Raw genomic sequence first — 17,171 nt, 5'->3', positions numbered from 1 at the left:
AAGCTCTTGGTTTGCTTTATGCCCAAGAGTTGCCTGTTACCCCAAAAAAATTTTAACATGCCCTGTAGAAAACATTACCAAAGGACACCCTTGATCTTCTTCAGGGAAAGAGGTAACTGCAGCAAAGGTGGAAATGTTATGATCCTAGTTTTTGAAGATGCCCTTGTACACTATAAGGCGAAACCCTCCTACAGTGCATTGGTTGCTCTTCACAGTGCAAAAATATGGGTAAGAGTGGCTGCTCTCCCCATCTCTGCAAACCAATTGGCTTTAAATTATATTGCAGGAAAACCAGCTCAAAACTTAAGGCTGCTTCCCAGCCAAAGGAATGCACATGGCATATAGTTAACTACTGTCAAAGGTAACACTTACAGTTGCTTCTATACTTTATATACTTTGGGACGCGGGTGGCGCTGTGGTCTAAACCACTGAGCCTCTTGGGCTTGCCAATCAGAAGGTCAGCGGTTCGAATCCCTGCGACGGGGTGAGCTCCCGTTGTTCTGTCCCAGCTCCTGCCTACCTAGCAGTTCGAAAGCACGCCAATGCCAGTAGATAAATAGGTACCACTGCGACGGGAAGGCAAACGGCGTTTCTGTGTGCTCTGGCTCCCGTCACAGTGTGCCGTTGCGCCAGAAGTGGTTTAGTCCTGCTGGCCACATGACCCAGAAAGCTGTCTGTGGAAAAACGCTGGCTCCCTCGGCCTGAAAGCAAGATGAGTGCTGCAACCCCATAGTCGCCTCTGACTGGACTTAACCATCCAGGGGTCCTTTACCTTTATACAGCTCTGAATACCTACATGCATCTCACGTCCAGGCAGTTATTCGAATGTCTGCACTCTATGGAGCAGTTGCAGCAACAGGGGACCACTCCACTGGTTTTTGTACCTTCCCCCAATGGGCTGCACACACACAGCTGGAGACTGCTCCTGAATGGCAACTTCCTCTGCTCATCCCTTTTCAGTCCTCTCCTGGTTCTGGGAGTCAGTGGTACAGGACCTGGCCCTTCCCTTGCCTGATCTGCCTCTTTCTTTTCTTCTCCTGATCCAGCCTGTGCGCCACCTTCTAGCTCTGGAGGTTCCCCACCTCCAACACTTGACTCTAGGCTGGCACAGTTCCCCACAAATCACTGACCCCTCTCCAAAGTTAGACTCCAGCCTCACATCCCTCGTCCCTGCCGGCCCCTGACATCAGAGCATGTCAGTTGCTAGAATTTATGTTCAATGCAAACTGTGCCTTAAAATAAAATAAATTGTTACCAACCAACAGCATTGATAACCACCCTGGGACCTCCAAGTATAGGGCGATATATAAATAAAACAAATAAAATAAAATAAATGTTGGTCCTTACCAGAGAAGAATGAAGCTATTGGACTATGCCGAAATGGCAAAACTGACCGGAAAGCTCAGGAATCGGGGAGACCACAACTTTAATAAGGAATAGGGAAAATTTACAATTTACCTTAAAGAACACTGTAAGCAGCTGAAAACATTAGCAGGACTGCAATAACGCTTGTAATGTCATGAGAACTATGGATACAATGGATTTATAAATAATCAGGATTATCTTTTTAAAAATGCAGTAGAAAAGGTTTAATAACAGAAACCATGGAGGGGAAGGTGGGAAGTCCAGAGGTTCAGGAGAATCTTGTAACTTTGGATGTTTTGTGATATGACTGTAAATTTAAATATGTAAAATCAAATTGAGAGAGAGAGAGAGAGAGAGTAGGATGTTGGGTTGTTTTTTTATAAAGCCACTAAGCTCAGTTTACTAGGGATGCGGGTGGCACTGTGGGTTAAACCACAGAGCCTAGGATTTGCCGATCAGAAGGTCAGCGGTTCGAATCCCCGCAACGGGGTGAGCTCCCGTTGCTTGGTCCCTTCTCCTGCCAACCTAGCAGTTCGAAAGCACGTCAAAGTGCAAGTAGATAAATAGGTACCGCTCCGGCGGGAAGGTAAATGGCGTTTCCATGCGCTGCTCTGGTTCACCAGAAGCGGCTTAGTCATGCTGGCCACATGACCCGGAAGCTGTACGCCGGCTCCCTCGGCCAATAAAGTGAGATGAGCACTGCAACCCCAGAGTCGGTCACAACTGGACCTAATGGTCAGGGGTCCCTTTACCTTTTAAGCTCAGTTTGTTGCCTGTAAGTAATGCTTTTTCTCTCCCCCCAGGGCTGAAAACTATTGTGGGTGCGTTGATCCAGTCCGTGAAGAAGCTCTCCGATGTCATGATCCTCACAGTATTCTGCTTGGCCGTCTTCGCCCTCATTGGCCTGCAGCTTTTCATGGGGAACCTGCGGCAAAAGTGTGTGCGGTGGCCGCCGTTCACCAACGACACACTGGATGGCGGTTTCATGGGCAACGCCACTCTGTACGACAACAGCACCCTGTATGACAACGGCACCCTGTATAGCAACGAGACCTTTGACTGGGATGAGTACATCCACAACGAAGGTAAGGGCTGCTTTTTCAAGAGCTGCTGATGTTATCGCTTTTGACTTGGCCCAGAGCGGTGCCAGATGGGGATCTCAAACCCAAGCCTATAGCACTTACTATGTTTTTCGCTCCATAAGACGCACTTGACTATAAGACGCACCTAGTTTTTAGAGGAGGAAAGGGACGAAACCCCGTTTTTGGGGGGATCAGCTGACAGTTGTGCAGCTTCTTTTGCAAAGGGGAAAAGCCCCAGTTTTTTGAGGATCAGATCAAAGTTGTGCAGCTTCTTTTGCAAAGGGGAAAAGCCTCCCTTTTTTAGGATCAGCTCAGAGTTGTTGAGCTTACTTTGCAAAGGGGAAAAAATCCTGTTCTTATGGGGTTCAACTCACAGTCCTGCAGCTTCTTTAGGAAAGGAAAGGGAGCCGTTTCTACAGTTTCCACACAGATAATCTAATCAGCCAGTCTCATGTCGCTGGGGAAACAAACAGCCTCCGTCTGCAGAACATTCAACAATGGAGGCCTGGTCAAGGGGACAGGGCCAGGAAGGGAGCCAGCAATCACCACACATTCGCTCCATAAGACGCACAGACATTTCCCCTTAATTTTTAGGAGGAAAAAAGTGTGTCTTATGGAGTGAAAAATACAGTAATTGCATATATACATAAATACATTTGTATGTGAGCTAAATGTGCAATTGAGTGCTAGCTGTTTTATGCTCGCAAGACTAAATGCTTTCGCCTCCGCAGTGACCACAGGTAGATACTTGCAAATTCCTTATCAAGCCCTCCAGTGTGCCTGCAGTCAGGGAGTACCAGATTCACTGGTCCATATTCTTTTGGACTGCCCTTTGCACAGCAGAGGGACGCGGGTGGCGCTGTGGGTTAAACCACAGAGCCTAGGACTTGCCGATCAGAAGGTTGGTGGTTCGAATCCCCACGACGGGGTGAGCTCCCGTTGCTTGGTCCCTGCTCCTGCCAACCTAGCAGTTCAAAAGCACATGAAAGTTCAAGTAGATAAATAGGTACTGCTCTGGCGGGAAGGTAAATGGCGTTTCCGTGACTGCTCTGGTTTGCCAGAAGCGGCTTAGTCATGCTGGCCACATGACCGGAAGCTGTACGCCGGCTCCCTCGGCCAATAAAGCGAGATGAGCGCCACAACCCCAGAGTCGGCCACGACTGGACCTAATGGTCAGGGGTCCCTTTACCTTTACCTTGCACAGCAGACTCCGCAAACAGATGCTGAGCAAGGTGTTGGACCTGCGACCCACGGCTCCGAGAGAAAGCCAAATGAGGTTTTTAATGAATCATCCCTCTAGGGCAGGGGTCAGCAACCTGCAGCCCAGGGGCCACAAGCAGCCAATGGGGGTCATTTAAACGGCCCCCGAGCCACCCCCAAACCGAGCTGCCTGCTCAGCAAGTCCCTGTGCGCTGTGCTAAACCGGCACAGCGCGGAGCAGGGACTCGCTTCCGCGGCGCTGGAAATCACGCCTGCACATGCACAGACGCCAAAAATCATGTCTGCGCAGATGCAGACACCAAAAATCACGTCTACACAGACATGATCTGGCCCATGGAGCGATCTCCGCTGGAGTGAACTGGCCCAGGCGAGGTAAAGCTTGCTGACCCCTGCTCTAGGGAATGGACAGGGTGAAGCAGAACAATTGAGTGCTTTGTGACCCTCGACAGCCTCACTCCTGTCCGTTTTAAACTTACCCCAGTGATTTTAAATGTCTCAGCTTGTAATGCCAGTAAAGGTATTTTTATTGTATTGTACATAAATGTATTGATCGTAAGACTCCACAGTCAAAGCCTTTCGTTGCCCCTTACAAGCTTGTATCACAAAGGCCTTTCCTTAATAGTTCCTTGCGCATGAAGGGGGGATTTGAGGTTTGTCTTTTTATTTTTATTACATATTTTGCTGATAATAATTTTATTAGTTTTCAATTACAGTCCAATAATAGCCTCATTATAACTATGCCAAATTATAATACAATTACTAATACCAATTATTTGGATACTAAATTATATAATTTAGGTGTTTCCCCCTGCCCGCATGCTAGAATCTATTACGTATTTTGTGTTTTTTTTTATATTGTGGTTTTATGTTGTGAACTGCCCTGAGATCTATGGGCATAGGGTGGTATGCAAATTTAATAATAATAATAATAATAATAATAATAATAATAATAATAATAAATAAAATTATATTGGGGCTCATCCAGACATGCTTTCACGCTTTCTAGGCATAGGTCAGTACTTTAAAGCTCTGTATCAGTGTGTGTGTGTGTGTGTGTGTTGTTGTTGTTGTTGTTGTTGTTGTTTTTCGGTCCTAGTGATTTCCCCAGGAAAACACACATTTTACTGCTTAATCAAAGGAAACAGCAATCCACAGAAGACCCAATTGCTGTTTGCTCCGATTCAGCGGTAAAATGAGGGGTTTCTTGAGGAAACCACCAGGTTTTTAAAAAGCCCACTTGGACATAAAGCTTTGAAGCCAGGGCCTGTGGCTTAGATACGTAGTACAGAAAGAAATTCTGGGTGAGCCTTTATCCGGCCATTTATTCATGTAACTCTGTGTTGTCTGATCTTCTCTCAGGCAGGAATAAATCTTTCCTTTTCCTGTTACCTGAGATCCTCTTAACCGCAGATGTCAGAACTTGAACTCGGAACCGTCTGTGTGCAAAGCCTAGTTCTCAGGAGTGGGTCGCACATGAATGCGTTTCTCACCACTTGATAATACTTTAAAAAACCCACGTTAACTGTATCTTTTAAAATACATTACATGCATATAATGGCAGCAACCCTCAGTTAAGACTCAGCTCGAAACCTGCCGATTCTATTTCTGCTAGTTCAAGGGAAGTCACTCCAGGATTTGACTGAGAAATCCCCCCCCCAAAAAAAATTCATAGCACTAAAACTCACAGGTTAAACCTCACAGGTCTTCGTGTTATCAAAGCTGATGGAGGGGAACCTCTCTGTAGGTCTTAACCTACATATTTTAATTGTTTTGTATCTGTATTATTTACCGTGCTCTAGCTTATAGATTTTAATTTCACCTATGTATATTTACATGTTCTCTATCGCTGTGTATGCCCATATTTCTGGTTTGGGACTGTAATAAATAGATTCATTCATCCAGGACTCACAGGTCTTCCAATGAAACTTCGGTGCATGACATACACGTCGCTGACTCGCGACATTCATTGCCATAAAGTTAAAGATGGCTTTTAACTTTAAGCTTCTCTGGTTGAGATCCTGATTGCGGCTTTCCTGTGTCATATCTAGTTTGACTCTTCTATTCGTTGCTTTAAACCTGCAATTGTGTTACAGTATGAACTTTATACTCACACCTGCCTTTTCTTTCTCGTGAAGAAAATTTTTATTTCCTTGAGGGTGCGCTTGATGCCCTGCTCTGTGGGAACAGCTCTGACGCAGGGTGAGTGACATCTGATCCCTCTTTGGCGGGGGTAGGCAACCTAAGGCCCGGGGGCCGGATCCGGTCCAATTGCCTTCTCAATCCGGTCCATGGATGGCCCAGGAATCAGCATGTTTTTACATGAGTAGAATGTGTCCTTTTATTTAAAATGCATCTCTTGGTTATTTGTGGGGTGTAGGAATTTGTTCATCCCCCCCCCAAAAAAAATAGTTCGGCCCACCACATGGTCTGAGGGACGGTGGACCGGCCCACGGCTCAAAAAGGTTGCTGACCCCTGCTCTTTGGAGTGAGGAGGAGATCTGTCTTCTAGTGACTCGACCATTTTAAATCAGTGTGAAAACTGTGCTGATTTAAAGAATGGTGAGGTGGGGGTGGAGTCCCTCAAACATGGCGCCCTCAAGATGTTTTTGATCACCTTGAGACAATTTGACACGCTGTTTGGGACTGATTTAGAATCCTGCAACATCTAGAGGGTACCACATCGGCTAGCTGTCATGGAGCGAGCCGGTCGATAAATCAACACAGTTCAAAGTCAACACAGGTAATCAAAATCAACACAGTTCAAAATCAACACAGGCTTGGCGGAGTGTCAGGCCTAATGAACGCAGCAGCTCATTCCCTGTAGGTCTTACGGCATGAAACCAGTTGCTGAGACTAAAGAGCCCGCCTCCCCCTAAACCACTGAGCCTCTTGGGCTTGCCGATCAGAAGGTCAGTGGTTCAAATCCCCGCAATGGGGTGAGCTCCCGTCGCTCTGTCCCAGCTCCTGCCAATCAAGCAGTTCAAAAGCACGACAGCGCAAGTAGATAAATAGGTACCGCTGTGGCAGGAATGTAAACGGCGTTTCCATGCGCTCTGGTTTCCGTCATGGTGTCCTGTTGCACCAGAAGCGGTTTAGTCATGCTGGCCTCACGACCAGGAAAGCTGTCTGTGGACAAACGCCCGCTCCCTCGGCCTGAAAGCGAGATGAGCGCCACAACCCCATAGTTGCCTTTGACTGGACTTAACCGCCCAGGGGTCCTTTACCTTTACCTTTTAGGTCTCCTGTTCTATGTCTAGCCCTGTTCTAATTCCAAGAGTCAGTAGACCTGACAAGAGCAGAACTCAATCATTACCTGGTAGCTGGTTACTGTAATTTTCTGCTGGGGGAAAGTGTTGGATGATGGGCAGCTATGCAATTCTTAAAGCTATGCAATTCTTAAATTCTATATTGAGGCGGGGGGGAATGTGGTTATTTCATGCCTGGGTTCTGCATGGATTTAGTAGGAACTTGATGCTGCTCTTATGACCTCTCCTTGCATGATGTCATTGCTGACATCCTTCCCTCCCTCTTGTAGGCAATGCCCAGAAGGCTATCTCTGCATGAAAGCTGGCCGGAACCCAAACTACGGCTACACAAGCTATGATACCTTCAGCTGGGCCTTCCTCTCCCTGTTCCGTCTCATGACTCAAGACTACTGGGAGAACCTCTTTCAACTGGTAGGCCAAGTTATGTTATTGTTCCAAGAAAACAGGGACTTTGGGGCCGCATGTATGATCTAGTTGAGATTGGACCCTCAGGGTCTCTTCCAACTTTAAAGTTCTATGATTCTATATTCCGGAGAGATTTGTAGCTCCATGGAAGCTCATTAGGGGTTCCTTGGGGTTCACATGTAAGTATTGGTTGTAATGCTAAGCCATGGTTTACCAGGCACAGGCAAATGGTGTCTGCTTTGCTGCTAGCATGAACTAGGAGGAATCAAACCATGTTTCCTCATTTAGCATCAGATCCAAACCAGGGATCATGGCTTGTTATGGTCCCAACGAACCATGGTCTGTAGCCAAGGATTGTTCTTGGTTTGCCGGTTGCAGTTCGCTAGATCCCTGGTCTGGATGTGATGCTAAGCCAGAGATCATGGCTGTGGTTTACTTTGGTGTGTGAACAAGGGCAGTGAGAAGATCACTAACAGCTGACAAACATTCCTGAAATAAACACCTTGCCCACCATGTCAGTCTTGTCTTTGCAACCTGGGTTTGCTGGAGAGTGTTGAGTGCATTCTGGGGACACATCTTTAACTGACGGGTGGAACTCAATAGGCTTGACCTGCAATTTACACAAACTGTGTGTGCACTCTAATAAAACATTCCCCTTCACTATAATCCTCCACAGGGTTTCCTTGGACGACAGATTGATTGTGGGAAAAGTTCCTGGAGGTAGAGAGAGTTTGGAAGAATGTACCATGGGTGAACAATTTTCCGCCTGGCAAACGACATGTGGGGAAATGGTTAAACCCAGGGCAAGACTTTGAGTTAAACGTCCAGGGCTGAATTATCAGAATGAGTGGCAATGTCTCCAATCGCAGCAGGACTCACTTGCCACATTTCAAAACAAGTGGAGTAATATATATTACTTCTAAAGAGGAGATTCCCACACATCCATTACGCCCAGAGCCTAAAATTAGCTGGGCAATAAAAGGAGCATCTCCACCCCCATCGTTCAGCCTGGACAATGAGGTCCAGCTCCAAGGGCCTTCTGGCGGTTCCCTCACTGCGAGAAGTGAGGTTAAAAGGAACCTGGCAGAGGGCCGTCTTGGTAGTGGCACCCGCCCTGTGGAATGCCCTCCCATCAGATGTCAAGGAAATAAACAACTATCTGACTTTTAGAAGACATCTGAAGGCAGCCCTGTTTAGGGAAGTTTTTAATGTTTGATGTTTTATCGTCTTTTTAATATTCTGTTGGGAGCCGCCCAGAGTGGCTGGGGAAACCCAGCCAGATGGGCAGGGTATAAAAAAATGCAATAACAACAACAACAATTTATTATTTATACCCCGCCCATCTGGCTGGGCTTCCCCAGCCGCTCTGGGTGGCTTCCAACAAAATATTAAAATACAGTTGTTGTTGTTGTTATTACTGGTTAAATCCATCACACCACCAACACCATGGCCCTGACCTGAATCTTGGGCTGCTTTTTACAGAAATGTAAGCAGGCAAGAGAGCCAGTGACAGCCTTGTCCAGTTTAGTCTCCAGTCCCAGAATTATATTTTCAAATGCTAAGGTAACATGTGAAGTAGCAACATGCAGAGGTGCCCTTGAGCATGCACAGAAAGCAAAAGCCTGTATCTGAAGTGAGAGGTGAGGGATCCTTCGGTAGAAAGGGTGACAGGACGCTCTTCTTCTTCCCCATAGACCTTGCGAGCGGCTGGGAAAACGTACATGATCTTTTTCATTCTGATCATATTCTTGGGATCCTTCTACCTCATCAACCTGATCCTGGCTGTGGTTGCGATGGCTTATGCCGAGCAGAACGATGCAACTCTGCTGGAGGAGCAGGAGAAAGAGGCAGAGTTCCAGCAGATGGTGGAGCAGCTGAAAAAGCACCAGGAGGAGCAACAAAGACTGGTTGGTGGCTTTTTGATGGTATTCCTTTACTCTGCCTCGCCCAGTTCCAAAAGCTCTGAGTGCGCCCATACTGTTCTGCATTTTTCCTTTCTCAGGTGATTTAGGCGATGTAGAAATAAGACTGGGGTTTGGCTTTTGCTACCCAACTCCCCAAGGGACTAAGTCAGGGCAAGGCAACCTAAGGCCCGGGGGCCAGATCCATCCCAATCGCCTTCTCAATCCGGCCCGCAGACTGTCCGGGAATCAGCATGTTTTTATATGAGTGGAATGTGTCCTTTTATTTAAAATGCATCTCTGGATTATTTGTGGGGCCTGCCTGGTGTTTTTACACGAGTAGATTGTGTGCATTTATTTAAAATGCATCTCTGGGTTATTTGTGGGGCATAGGAATTTGTTCATTCCCCCCCCCCAACTAGTCCAGCCCTCCACAAGGTCTGAGGGACAGTGGACTGGCCCCCTGCTGAAAAGGTTTGCTGACCCCTGGACTAAGTCCATCGCTGGTTAGAGATGGATGGATGGACGCAGGATCCAGAGAAAGCAAGGCAGATCTTTATTTTTCTGTTGGAACAAGAGTTCCCTGCCCCTCCTTGCAAGGAGGTAAGAGAGACCTAGAACAAAATTGTGCAAGACCCTTTAAAGACTTTTGAAATTGCCCACCCCTTAGCCAAGGAACACCCAAAAAGTATCATGGAAGGGAAATTTGAGAACTTTGCTTCTCTCCTGCCTGCCAAGGTACAGTGGTACCTCGGGTTACAGACGCTTCAGGTTATAGACGCTTCAGGTTACAGACTAACCCAGAAATAGTACCTCGGGTTGAGAACTTTGCTTCAGGATGAGAACAGAAATCGCCCGGCAGCAGCGGGAGGCCCCATTAGCTAAAGTGGTACTTCAGGTTAAGACCAGTTTCAGGTTAAGAACAGACCTCCGGAACGAATTAACTTCTTAACCAGAGGTACCACTGTACCTGATAATGGTAGCCAGGTCAATACTTCAGTTACCTGAATCTCTTATTTACAAACTTACCCCTATTGACAGCTTAGCTTAACAGCAATTTGCAATACTGGATTTGCAGGGAGGAGTAAGCCCCCTCCATTCCAGGCAGTTTTATTAAGTGGATTTGCAAGTGAAAAGACAATGGGGAAGCTTTCCCTATTTCCTTCCTTCCTCCTACTGCAGAAGAATATTTGAGGTCCTTTTGGGAGAGTCAAAATGGCCTCAGGATTGTTCTGGTTGTTGTGTCTGCCATAGAATGCACCCTAATTTTTTACAACACAGGGCAACCTTTGATAGGGTTGATTTCTTTTTGTACAAGAGAATGAGCTCATCTGCTCTTCAATTTGGTCTGTGCTTTATTCTGTTTGTCTCAGGGGGCATAGGTGCCGTCAGCCCCCTCCATATTCCTTATCAGGGGTGTTATGTACTGAGTTGAATAGGATTCAGAATGCAGCAGTCTGATTGGTCCACAGGAGCCACCCAATCCAGCTCCAGGTGGAAGTGAATCTGCAAGCTGATTGGCCTACAGATGAATCCCGGAATTAGCCAATCACGTGGGGCCCATTGTGTAAATAATGTATATAAAGCAGACATTCTGGGGGAACTTCCATTCCTCCTCACCACTATGAGCTGAATAAAGAGCATGAAATCCACTCTCGACTCTTGAGTATATTTCAGGGGGGCTCAGCACCCCACCCCTATTTTGAGGGGGCAGAGGAGGCCAAACAGCCAAGTGATGTTGCACCGGCCTCTACAGCATTGCCCAGCGGGGGTGGGGAGGTGGGCAGGGAGGAGGTTCCTGGATATATACATCTCAGGTGTCAAAGGCCATTTTAAAAAGGCCCTTCGGGGGGGATAATTTCAGGGCATCTGTGCAAGCTGGCTAAAACCCCTCTGCCTGCATGCTGCTAGGAATTGAATTGGGAGTTGCTTTATTTGCTCCCCCCCAAACCCCCCAAACATAATGTTGAACATGCTAGATTATCTCCTTGTTCCAGCTGGCTTTTGCCAGCTAGTATCAAGCAGGCATGGGCGATTCTCAATGACAGTGGAGAGTATCATGTTTGAATGGATTTTGTTTCTTTTGTTTGGTTGACTTGCTTGGTTAAAAGAAAACGAAGCATCGGGAGACGATTCTATTTGCAGAGGGCTTGGTTTGCTTGCTTGTCCTTTAACCATTTTAGTTGTACATCCTTCCAAGCCGTCAGCACAGGGTGGAGTAACAGAAGTTTGACTGCCACTGCCGGGGAGCCTGCAGCAGGATGCTATGAGCCAGCAGTTTGCCAGTCCATTCCTGAGCTGTGACGCAGCCCCTTAGCCTCCTTGTTTACTGACAGCATAAATATATCTTGCCATCAGCAAGACTTGCCTCTCGCTTCCTGGAGCTGCTTAAAACTGAACAGATATAGAAAGTCTCCCTTCTTCCCGTCAGTCCCGAACAAATGAAACACTTGGAGTGGAAAAGCCGAGGGGAGAAAACTGCACCCTGAAAAAGCACATAATGCCAGGGGTTTTTTTGCACTGCCAGTGGTGTGGTTTGATTTTTGATTGGAGTACATTTGTATTGTATGCTTCATGGTGGCAGAGTGGGCACAGCAGCAGAAGATGGGGAAGCAGCGGCTTTTCTGCACTCAATTGAATCCCTCTAAATTGGGCATAACGTCGCACCAACATGTGTGTGTGTGTGCGTGCGCGCGTGCGCGATTGGGTTCTGATAGGGGTATACTATTGTTGGGAAACTGTGTACGTGCAGCTACTCACACAGAGTCAGTTAAGGTTTGGCAGACAGCCAGAAGGCAATCTGAAGGAGTAAGTCCGCCTGGTGATAACAGAGACATGGAGACAACTCCCTGATTGGTCAAGCTCTCTCAAGGGAGTGATAATTAGTGGCCTACTAACTGGAATGTGTTAGTTTGGAGTTCGTGAGTTCAGAGTTGTGAGTCGTGTCAGAGAGAGCTAGCAAAAGATCCGTGCTCTGTTCCTGTATATAGTCCACTGTATATAATAAACACCTAACTACAAGTTCCTGGTTCCTGCTTCGTCTATCCTGCCTGCAGCCAAGTTGCCAATTGCTACCGTGGATTCTGCATGTACTCTGCTAGGTCTGGCTAAGGTCCTGCAACTAGTCAGAAAGTTGTGAAACACCAAATAGGTTTTACCAATAACTATATGGCTTATGGCTACTCCTCTCAGTTGCATCCTTGTCTCTGCCCTGTTTCGGTTCCCCTGCCTGTGGAGTTGCACAGCGCAGCTGATTCACTGGGATGGACTTCTGCTGGTGCCTTTGCAGCGTTGCAGATCTCCAGTGGCAGAGGCATATCTTAAGATGCACAAGTGTAGTGCAGTAGCAGGGGTGCCAGGTATAAGGAGCGCAAGGGGTTCCAGCCTCCCCCCATATTGAGTGGGTCGCCATCCCCTGCTGCCATGTGTCTTCCACATGCCCCAGCCCCAGCCTCCACCCAGGAGCCCAGGAGCCGGGCAGTGTCTGGGACGAGAGAGGGCGATCTTTGCCTTTGTTATTCCTAGCCTCTACCCAGGAGCATAGGAGTTGGAGGGCAGCTGGGGCGAGCAAGCGTGAAGATCACCCTCTGTGCTTCCCAGGCAGTGTCATGTGACCCGTCATGTGACTGCACCCCCTCGATGTGGGAGGCATGTCGGCGCCCCTGTGCAGCAAGGCTTTTGCACTCATCTTAGGCTAATACGTTCTATAGGGCTTTGAAACAAAATCTTATACATTGGTAAAGTTAAAGGGACCCCTGACCATTAGGTCCAGTCGTGGCCGACTCTGGGGTCGCTTTATTGGCTGAGGGAGCCAGCGTACAGCTTCCGGGTCATGTGGCCAGCATGACTAAGCTGCTTCTGGTAGCGCATGGAAACGCCGTTTACCTTCCTGCTGGAGCGGTACCTATTTATCTACTTGCACTTTGACGTGCTTTCAAACTGCTAGGTTGGCAGGAGCAGGGACCGAGCAACGGGAGCTCACCCCGTTGTGGGGTTTCGAACCGCCGACCTTCTGATCGGCAATTCCTGGGCTCTGTGGTTTAACCCACAGCGCCACCCTGTCCCTTTACAGTGGTACCTCGGGTTAAGTACTTAATTTGTTCCGGACGTCCGTTCTTAACCTGAAACTGTTCTTAACCTGAAGCACCACTTTAGCTAATGGGGCCTCCTGCTGCTGCCGCACCGCCGGAGCACAATTTCTGTTCTCATTCTGAAGCAAAGTTCTTAACCCGAGGTAATATTTCTGGGTTAGCGGAGTCTATAACCTGAAGCGTATGTAACCTGAAGTGTATGTAACCTGAGGTACCACTGTAAAACCTTTTTTTAAGGTTAAAATGCAATGAGCCCATGCAACACAGGCAGTGGTCTCTCTTTCAGAACACCCTCAACACTCAGAACAAAGTATACAGTGGTACCTTGGTTCTCAAACTTAATCTGTTCCGGGAGTCTGTTCGACTCCCGAAATGGTTCAGAAACCAAGGCATGGCTTACCATTGGCTGCAGGAGCTTCCTGCACTTAATCAGAAACTGCGTCGTTCGGCTTCTGAAAAATGTTCGCAAACTGGAACACTCACTTCTGGGTTTGCAGAGTTGGGGAGCCAAAACGTCTGAGTATCAAGGCGTTTGAGAACCAAGGTACGACTGTGATTTGCCTTCAGCCTGACCTGCCTGCTATGTACTTCTCATATGTGAGCTTCTCCTTCAGCCCCTGATGAATGCCAGCCACATCAGCCCATGGTGAAATTATTGTGTTCCTGCTTCTACTAAGGGCCAGCATGGATTCTCTTGTGGCAGCTCATCAAAAAGATGATGCATGTTTTTTTTTGCATTAATTTTTTTTATTAGATTTTCATAACTTTCACCAATTAGTTTCAAATTTGTTATACATTTCTCTTATGATTTGATTTCCCTCCTTTCCTTCCACGTTGTTTTTTATACCCCCTCCTTTTACATACTGCATAATGCCACACATATCAACGAATGCTTATTCCTCTATTACATCTCATATAATGACCAATATCTGGCAGCTTCGGTGGACAAATATTTTGGTTTCTGTTTCTCATTTTTCCAATTTCCATTTCTCCAAAGTTCAGTTCTCTACATTTCTCTACATACGTTTGTGATTTATTTATTTTTGAAAAAAGCCCTCATGAAAATTCATTCGCGTTTTAATGTGAATTCTCCTAATATAACATTTTCGCTTGCAATATTGCCTAATAGGCACATTTTGCATGTTATTGTCATGAATATATACACTTTTATGCAGATTAAACTAGTATATTCATTTCTGTGAGGTGATTTTGTTTGTGTTTTCCCCAGGCAATTTCCCTGTGAAAACCTGCTCTTTACTACTGAATCGGAGCAAGGGCAATCCACATAAAATTGCTGTTTGTTCTGATTCAGGGCTTATCTACGCTTGTCTTTCCTCCACGTTTTCCAGGCACAGTCTACAATTTAAAGCTCTGTGGCCAAGCACCCCCCCCCTTTTCCCTTCAGAATTTATCCTGCGATAACCTGCTCTTTAAAGCTAAATCAGAACAAACATCAAACCCCAAACTGACATTTGCTCCGATTCAGCTTTAAAGAGCAGGTTTTCACGGGGAAAGCTCTAGGCAACCCCCCCCCCCCAAACCCCACACTTGAACATGGAACCTTAAAATCAGGGACAGGCCTTTGCCCAGAAAGTGCAGGGGGAAAGTCAGTTGGATGAGCACTTAGGGGGCTGCGAGTTTTGAAGGATATTTCAGTTTGCTTATTGTATCGGAAAGAGCAAAGGTTGTAGCTTTGCCTTTAAATGCAAACTGAATCAAACTTCACTCTCACCCCGTTCATATCACATCCATCTGCTCCTTTTTGATCCCTGTGTCCTGCGCTAGCTGCTCTTCTGGCCTTGAATGTCCTCGTCTCTTTTTTTGTTTTTTTAAAAGCATCTACAAGAGAAGGCATCTCAGGCATCTCAGAGTTTGTAACAGGCTCCTGCCCTGCCAGCTGCTTCCGCCCACTTGACCCCGAGCCACCCATACAAATCTAATTTTCGGGTTGTGCAAACAGGCAGTTGTCCATATGTGTGTGTGTGTAGAATGGTGTCGCGTATTGTGGCCTTGTGCTTCTAATCTAAACATTCGGAAGTGGATTTTCTATTTCCAGACAGCGAATATCTTCTCGGGAGGGGGACTTGGCTTGAGACGAACGCCATATATAGTTCAAGTCTTAACAGGACTCTGGGCTGATTTCAATATCTACGGGGTCAGTCCCCTTTTTTGATAGAAAGGTATAAATTGTGAAATAAAATGAGGGAATTAAGCAATGACGGGGAAACAATGTGGATCTGGGGATAAGCAAATGGTCAATTTTGGTTTCTCTCAGTTTCTTATTTTCCGTTTCATCACAATTCTACATCAATTTGTGATTTTTTTAAATAAAAAAAGTCCTCATGAGAACACACCTGTATTTTCTTTGAACGTGCACCCATTTCTCTGCAGTTTCACCCAATATGGGCATTTTTTGCTGGAGAACTGCCATGCAAAATTGAAACACGGGCTCGTATTGATGGCTGCCTGGGTTTCCGTTCATGTATTGTTTTGGAATGTGCCAATTATGTAGATAGGTTTTGGCTTTGGATGCAAACTGATTTGAATTTATCCCTCATCTCTATGTGAATACAGAAAGTATCCTCAAACACGGTGCTAAGCACACCCCCCCATCCTTTTCCAGATCTTTCTTGACAAATCTATGTGGGTTTTCCTTGTTCTAACAGTCAGTGGCCAGGGATGAGGCCTTCAGTTCCCCCTTCGTAAAGCACAATAAAAATAGGGGAGGGGGGAAATAGTCTGCCAGAATAGTTATACTTTAAGTATTTTCTGCACAAACACGCAAATTCTACTTACGGCATTAACAGATCCCATTCAGCTATGATTACGCAGACTTTCCAAGTGCCCCTATTTTCCAGGGACAGTCCCTTATTTAGAGAAGCCATCCCAGTACATTTCCGAGCACAATTCAGAGTGTTGGTGCTGAGCTTTAAAGCCCTAAATGACCATGGCCCAGTGTACCTGAAGGAGCATCTCCACCGCCATCATTCAGCCCGAACCCTGAGGTCCAGCTCCGAGGGCCTTTTGGCGGTTCCCTCATTGCGAGAAGCCAAGTTACAGGGAACCAGGCAGAGGTGGCGCCCGCCTTGTGGAATGCCCTCTCATCAGATGTCAAGGAGATAAAAAACTATCTGACTTTTAGAAGACATCTGAAGGCAGCCCTGTCTACTGAAGTTTTTAATGTTTGATGCTTTATCGTGTTTTTAATATTCTGTTGGGAGCCACCCAGAGTGGCTGGGGAAACCCAGCCAGATGGGCAGGGTAAAAATAATAAATTATTATTATTACAATGAGCGCTTTAAGGTAGGTCACTGTTCTTGTCCCCCGCTCATAAGGGGGACAGAAATAATATTCCCGACCTACAACACTTTAATAATAAAGAAGATTATGCATCAGTTCCAATTGGCCAAGGCATGAAATAGCACCCAGTTATGGAATGTGGCTCTCAGCTGGAGAATCATTACCATCTAAATATATATGTATAGATCTTTATTTATTATTTACATTTATGTTCCACCTTTTCTCTGAGATAGAACCCTAGCCCCCAGTTTTGTTCTCATAGGTAACTCTATGAGGTAGGAGGAAGCGAAACCAACTCTTTGTGTCTTGGCTGAATGAGTTGTACCTGGGTCTCTCGATACGATAATCTTTATTATCATTGTCCCATACCAAACAACGAAATTGAAAAAATCTACGTCAGACATTCAGAAACCAACAAGCCTGCTATCCCAGCTATCCCAGTCTGGTTAGCCCCCTAAAAGCTCTGATACTCCATAATTAAATACAATATACTCCCATAGAGACTACCTTAAAGGTAAAGGTACCCCTGCCCGTACGGGC

General features: G+C 46.4%; 1 protein-coding gene across 1 annotated transcript in view; it reads left to right on the top strand.

Moving 5' to 3' along the window:
* Window positions 1-17,171, top strand: part of SCN4A (sodium voltage-gated channel alpha subunit 4) — a 158,506-nt gene that overhangs the window by 26,506 nt on the left and 114,829 nt on the right. Inside the window, exons 7-10 of the mRNA XM_053362896.1 lie at window positions 2,169-2,450; window positions 5,804-5,867; window positions 7,204-7,345; window positions 9,034-9,246. Coding sequence (XP_053218871.1) covers window positions 2,169-2,450; window positions 5,804-5,867; window positions 7,204-7,345; window positions 9,034-9,246 — 701 coding nt within the window. The remainder of the gene's footprint in view (window positions 1-2,168; window positions 2,451-5,803; window positions 5,868-7,203; window positions 7,346-9,033; window positions 9,247-17,171) is intronic.

Source organism: Podarcis raffonei, chromosome 13 (assembly GCF_027172205.1).
Source record: "Podarcis raffonei isolate rPodRaf1 chromosome 13, rPodRaf1.pri, whole genome shotgun sequence".
Classification (NCBI taxonomy): domain Eukaryota; kingdom Metazoa; phylum Chordata; class Lepidosauria; order Squamata; family Lacertidae; genus Podarcis; species Podarcis raffonei.
Note: the sequence above shows the minus strand (reverse complement) of the source record. Positions and strands in the feature narration are given on the sequence as shown.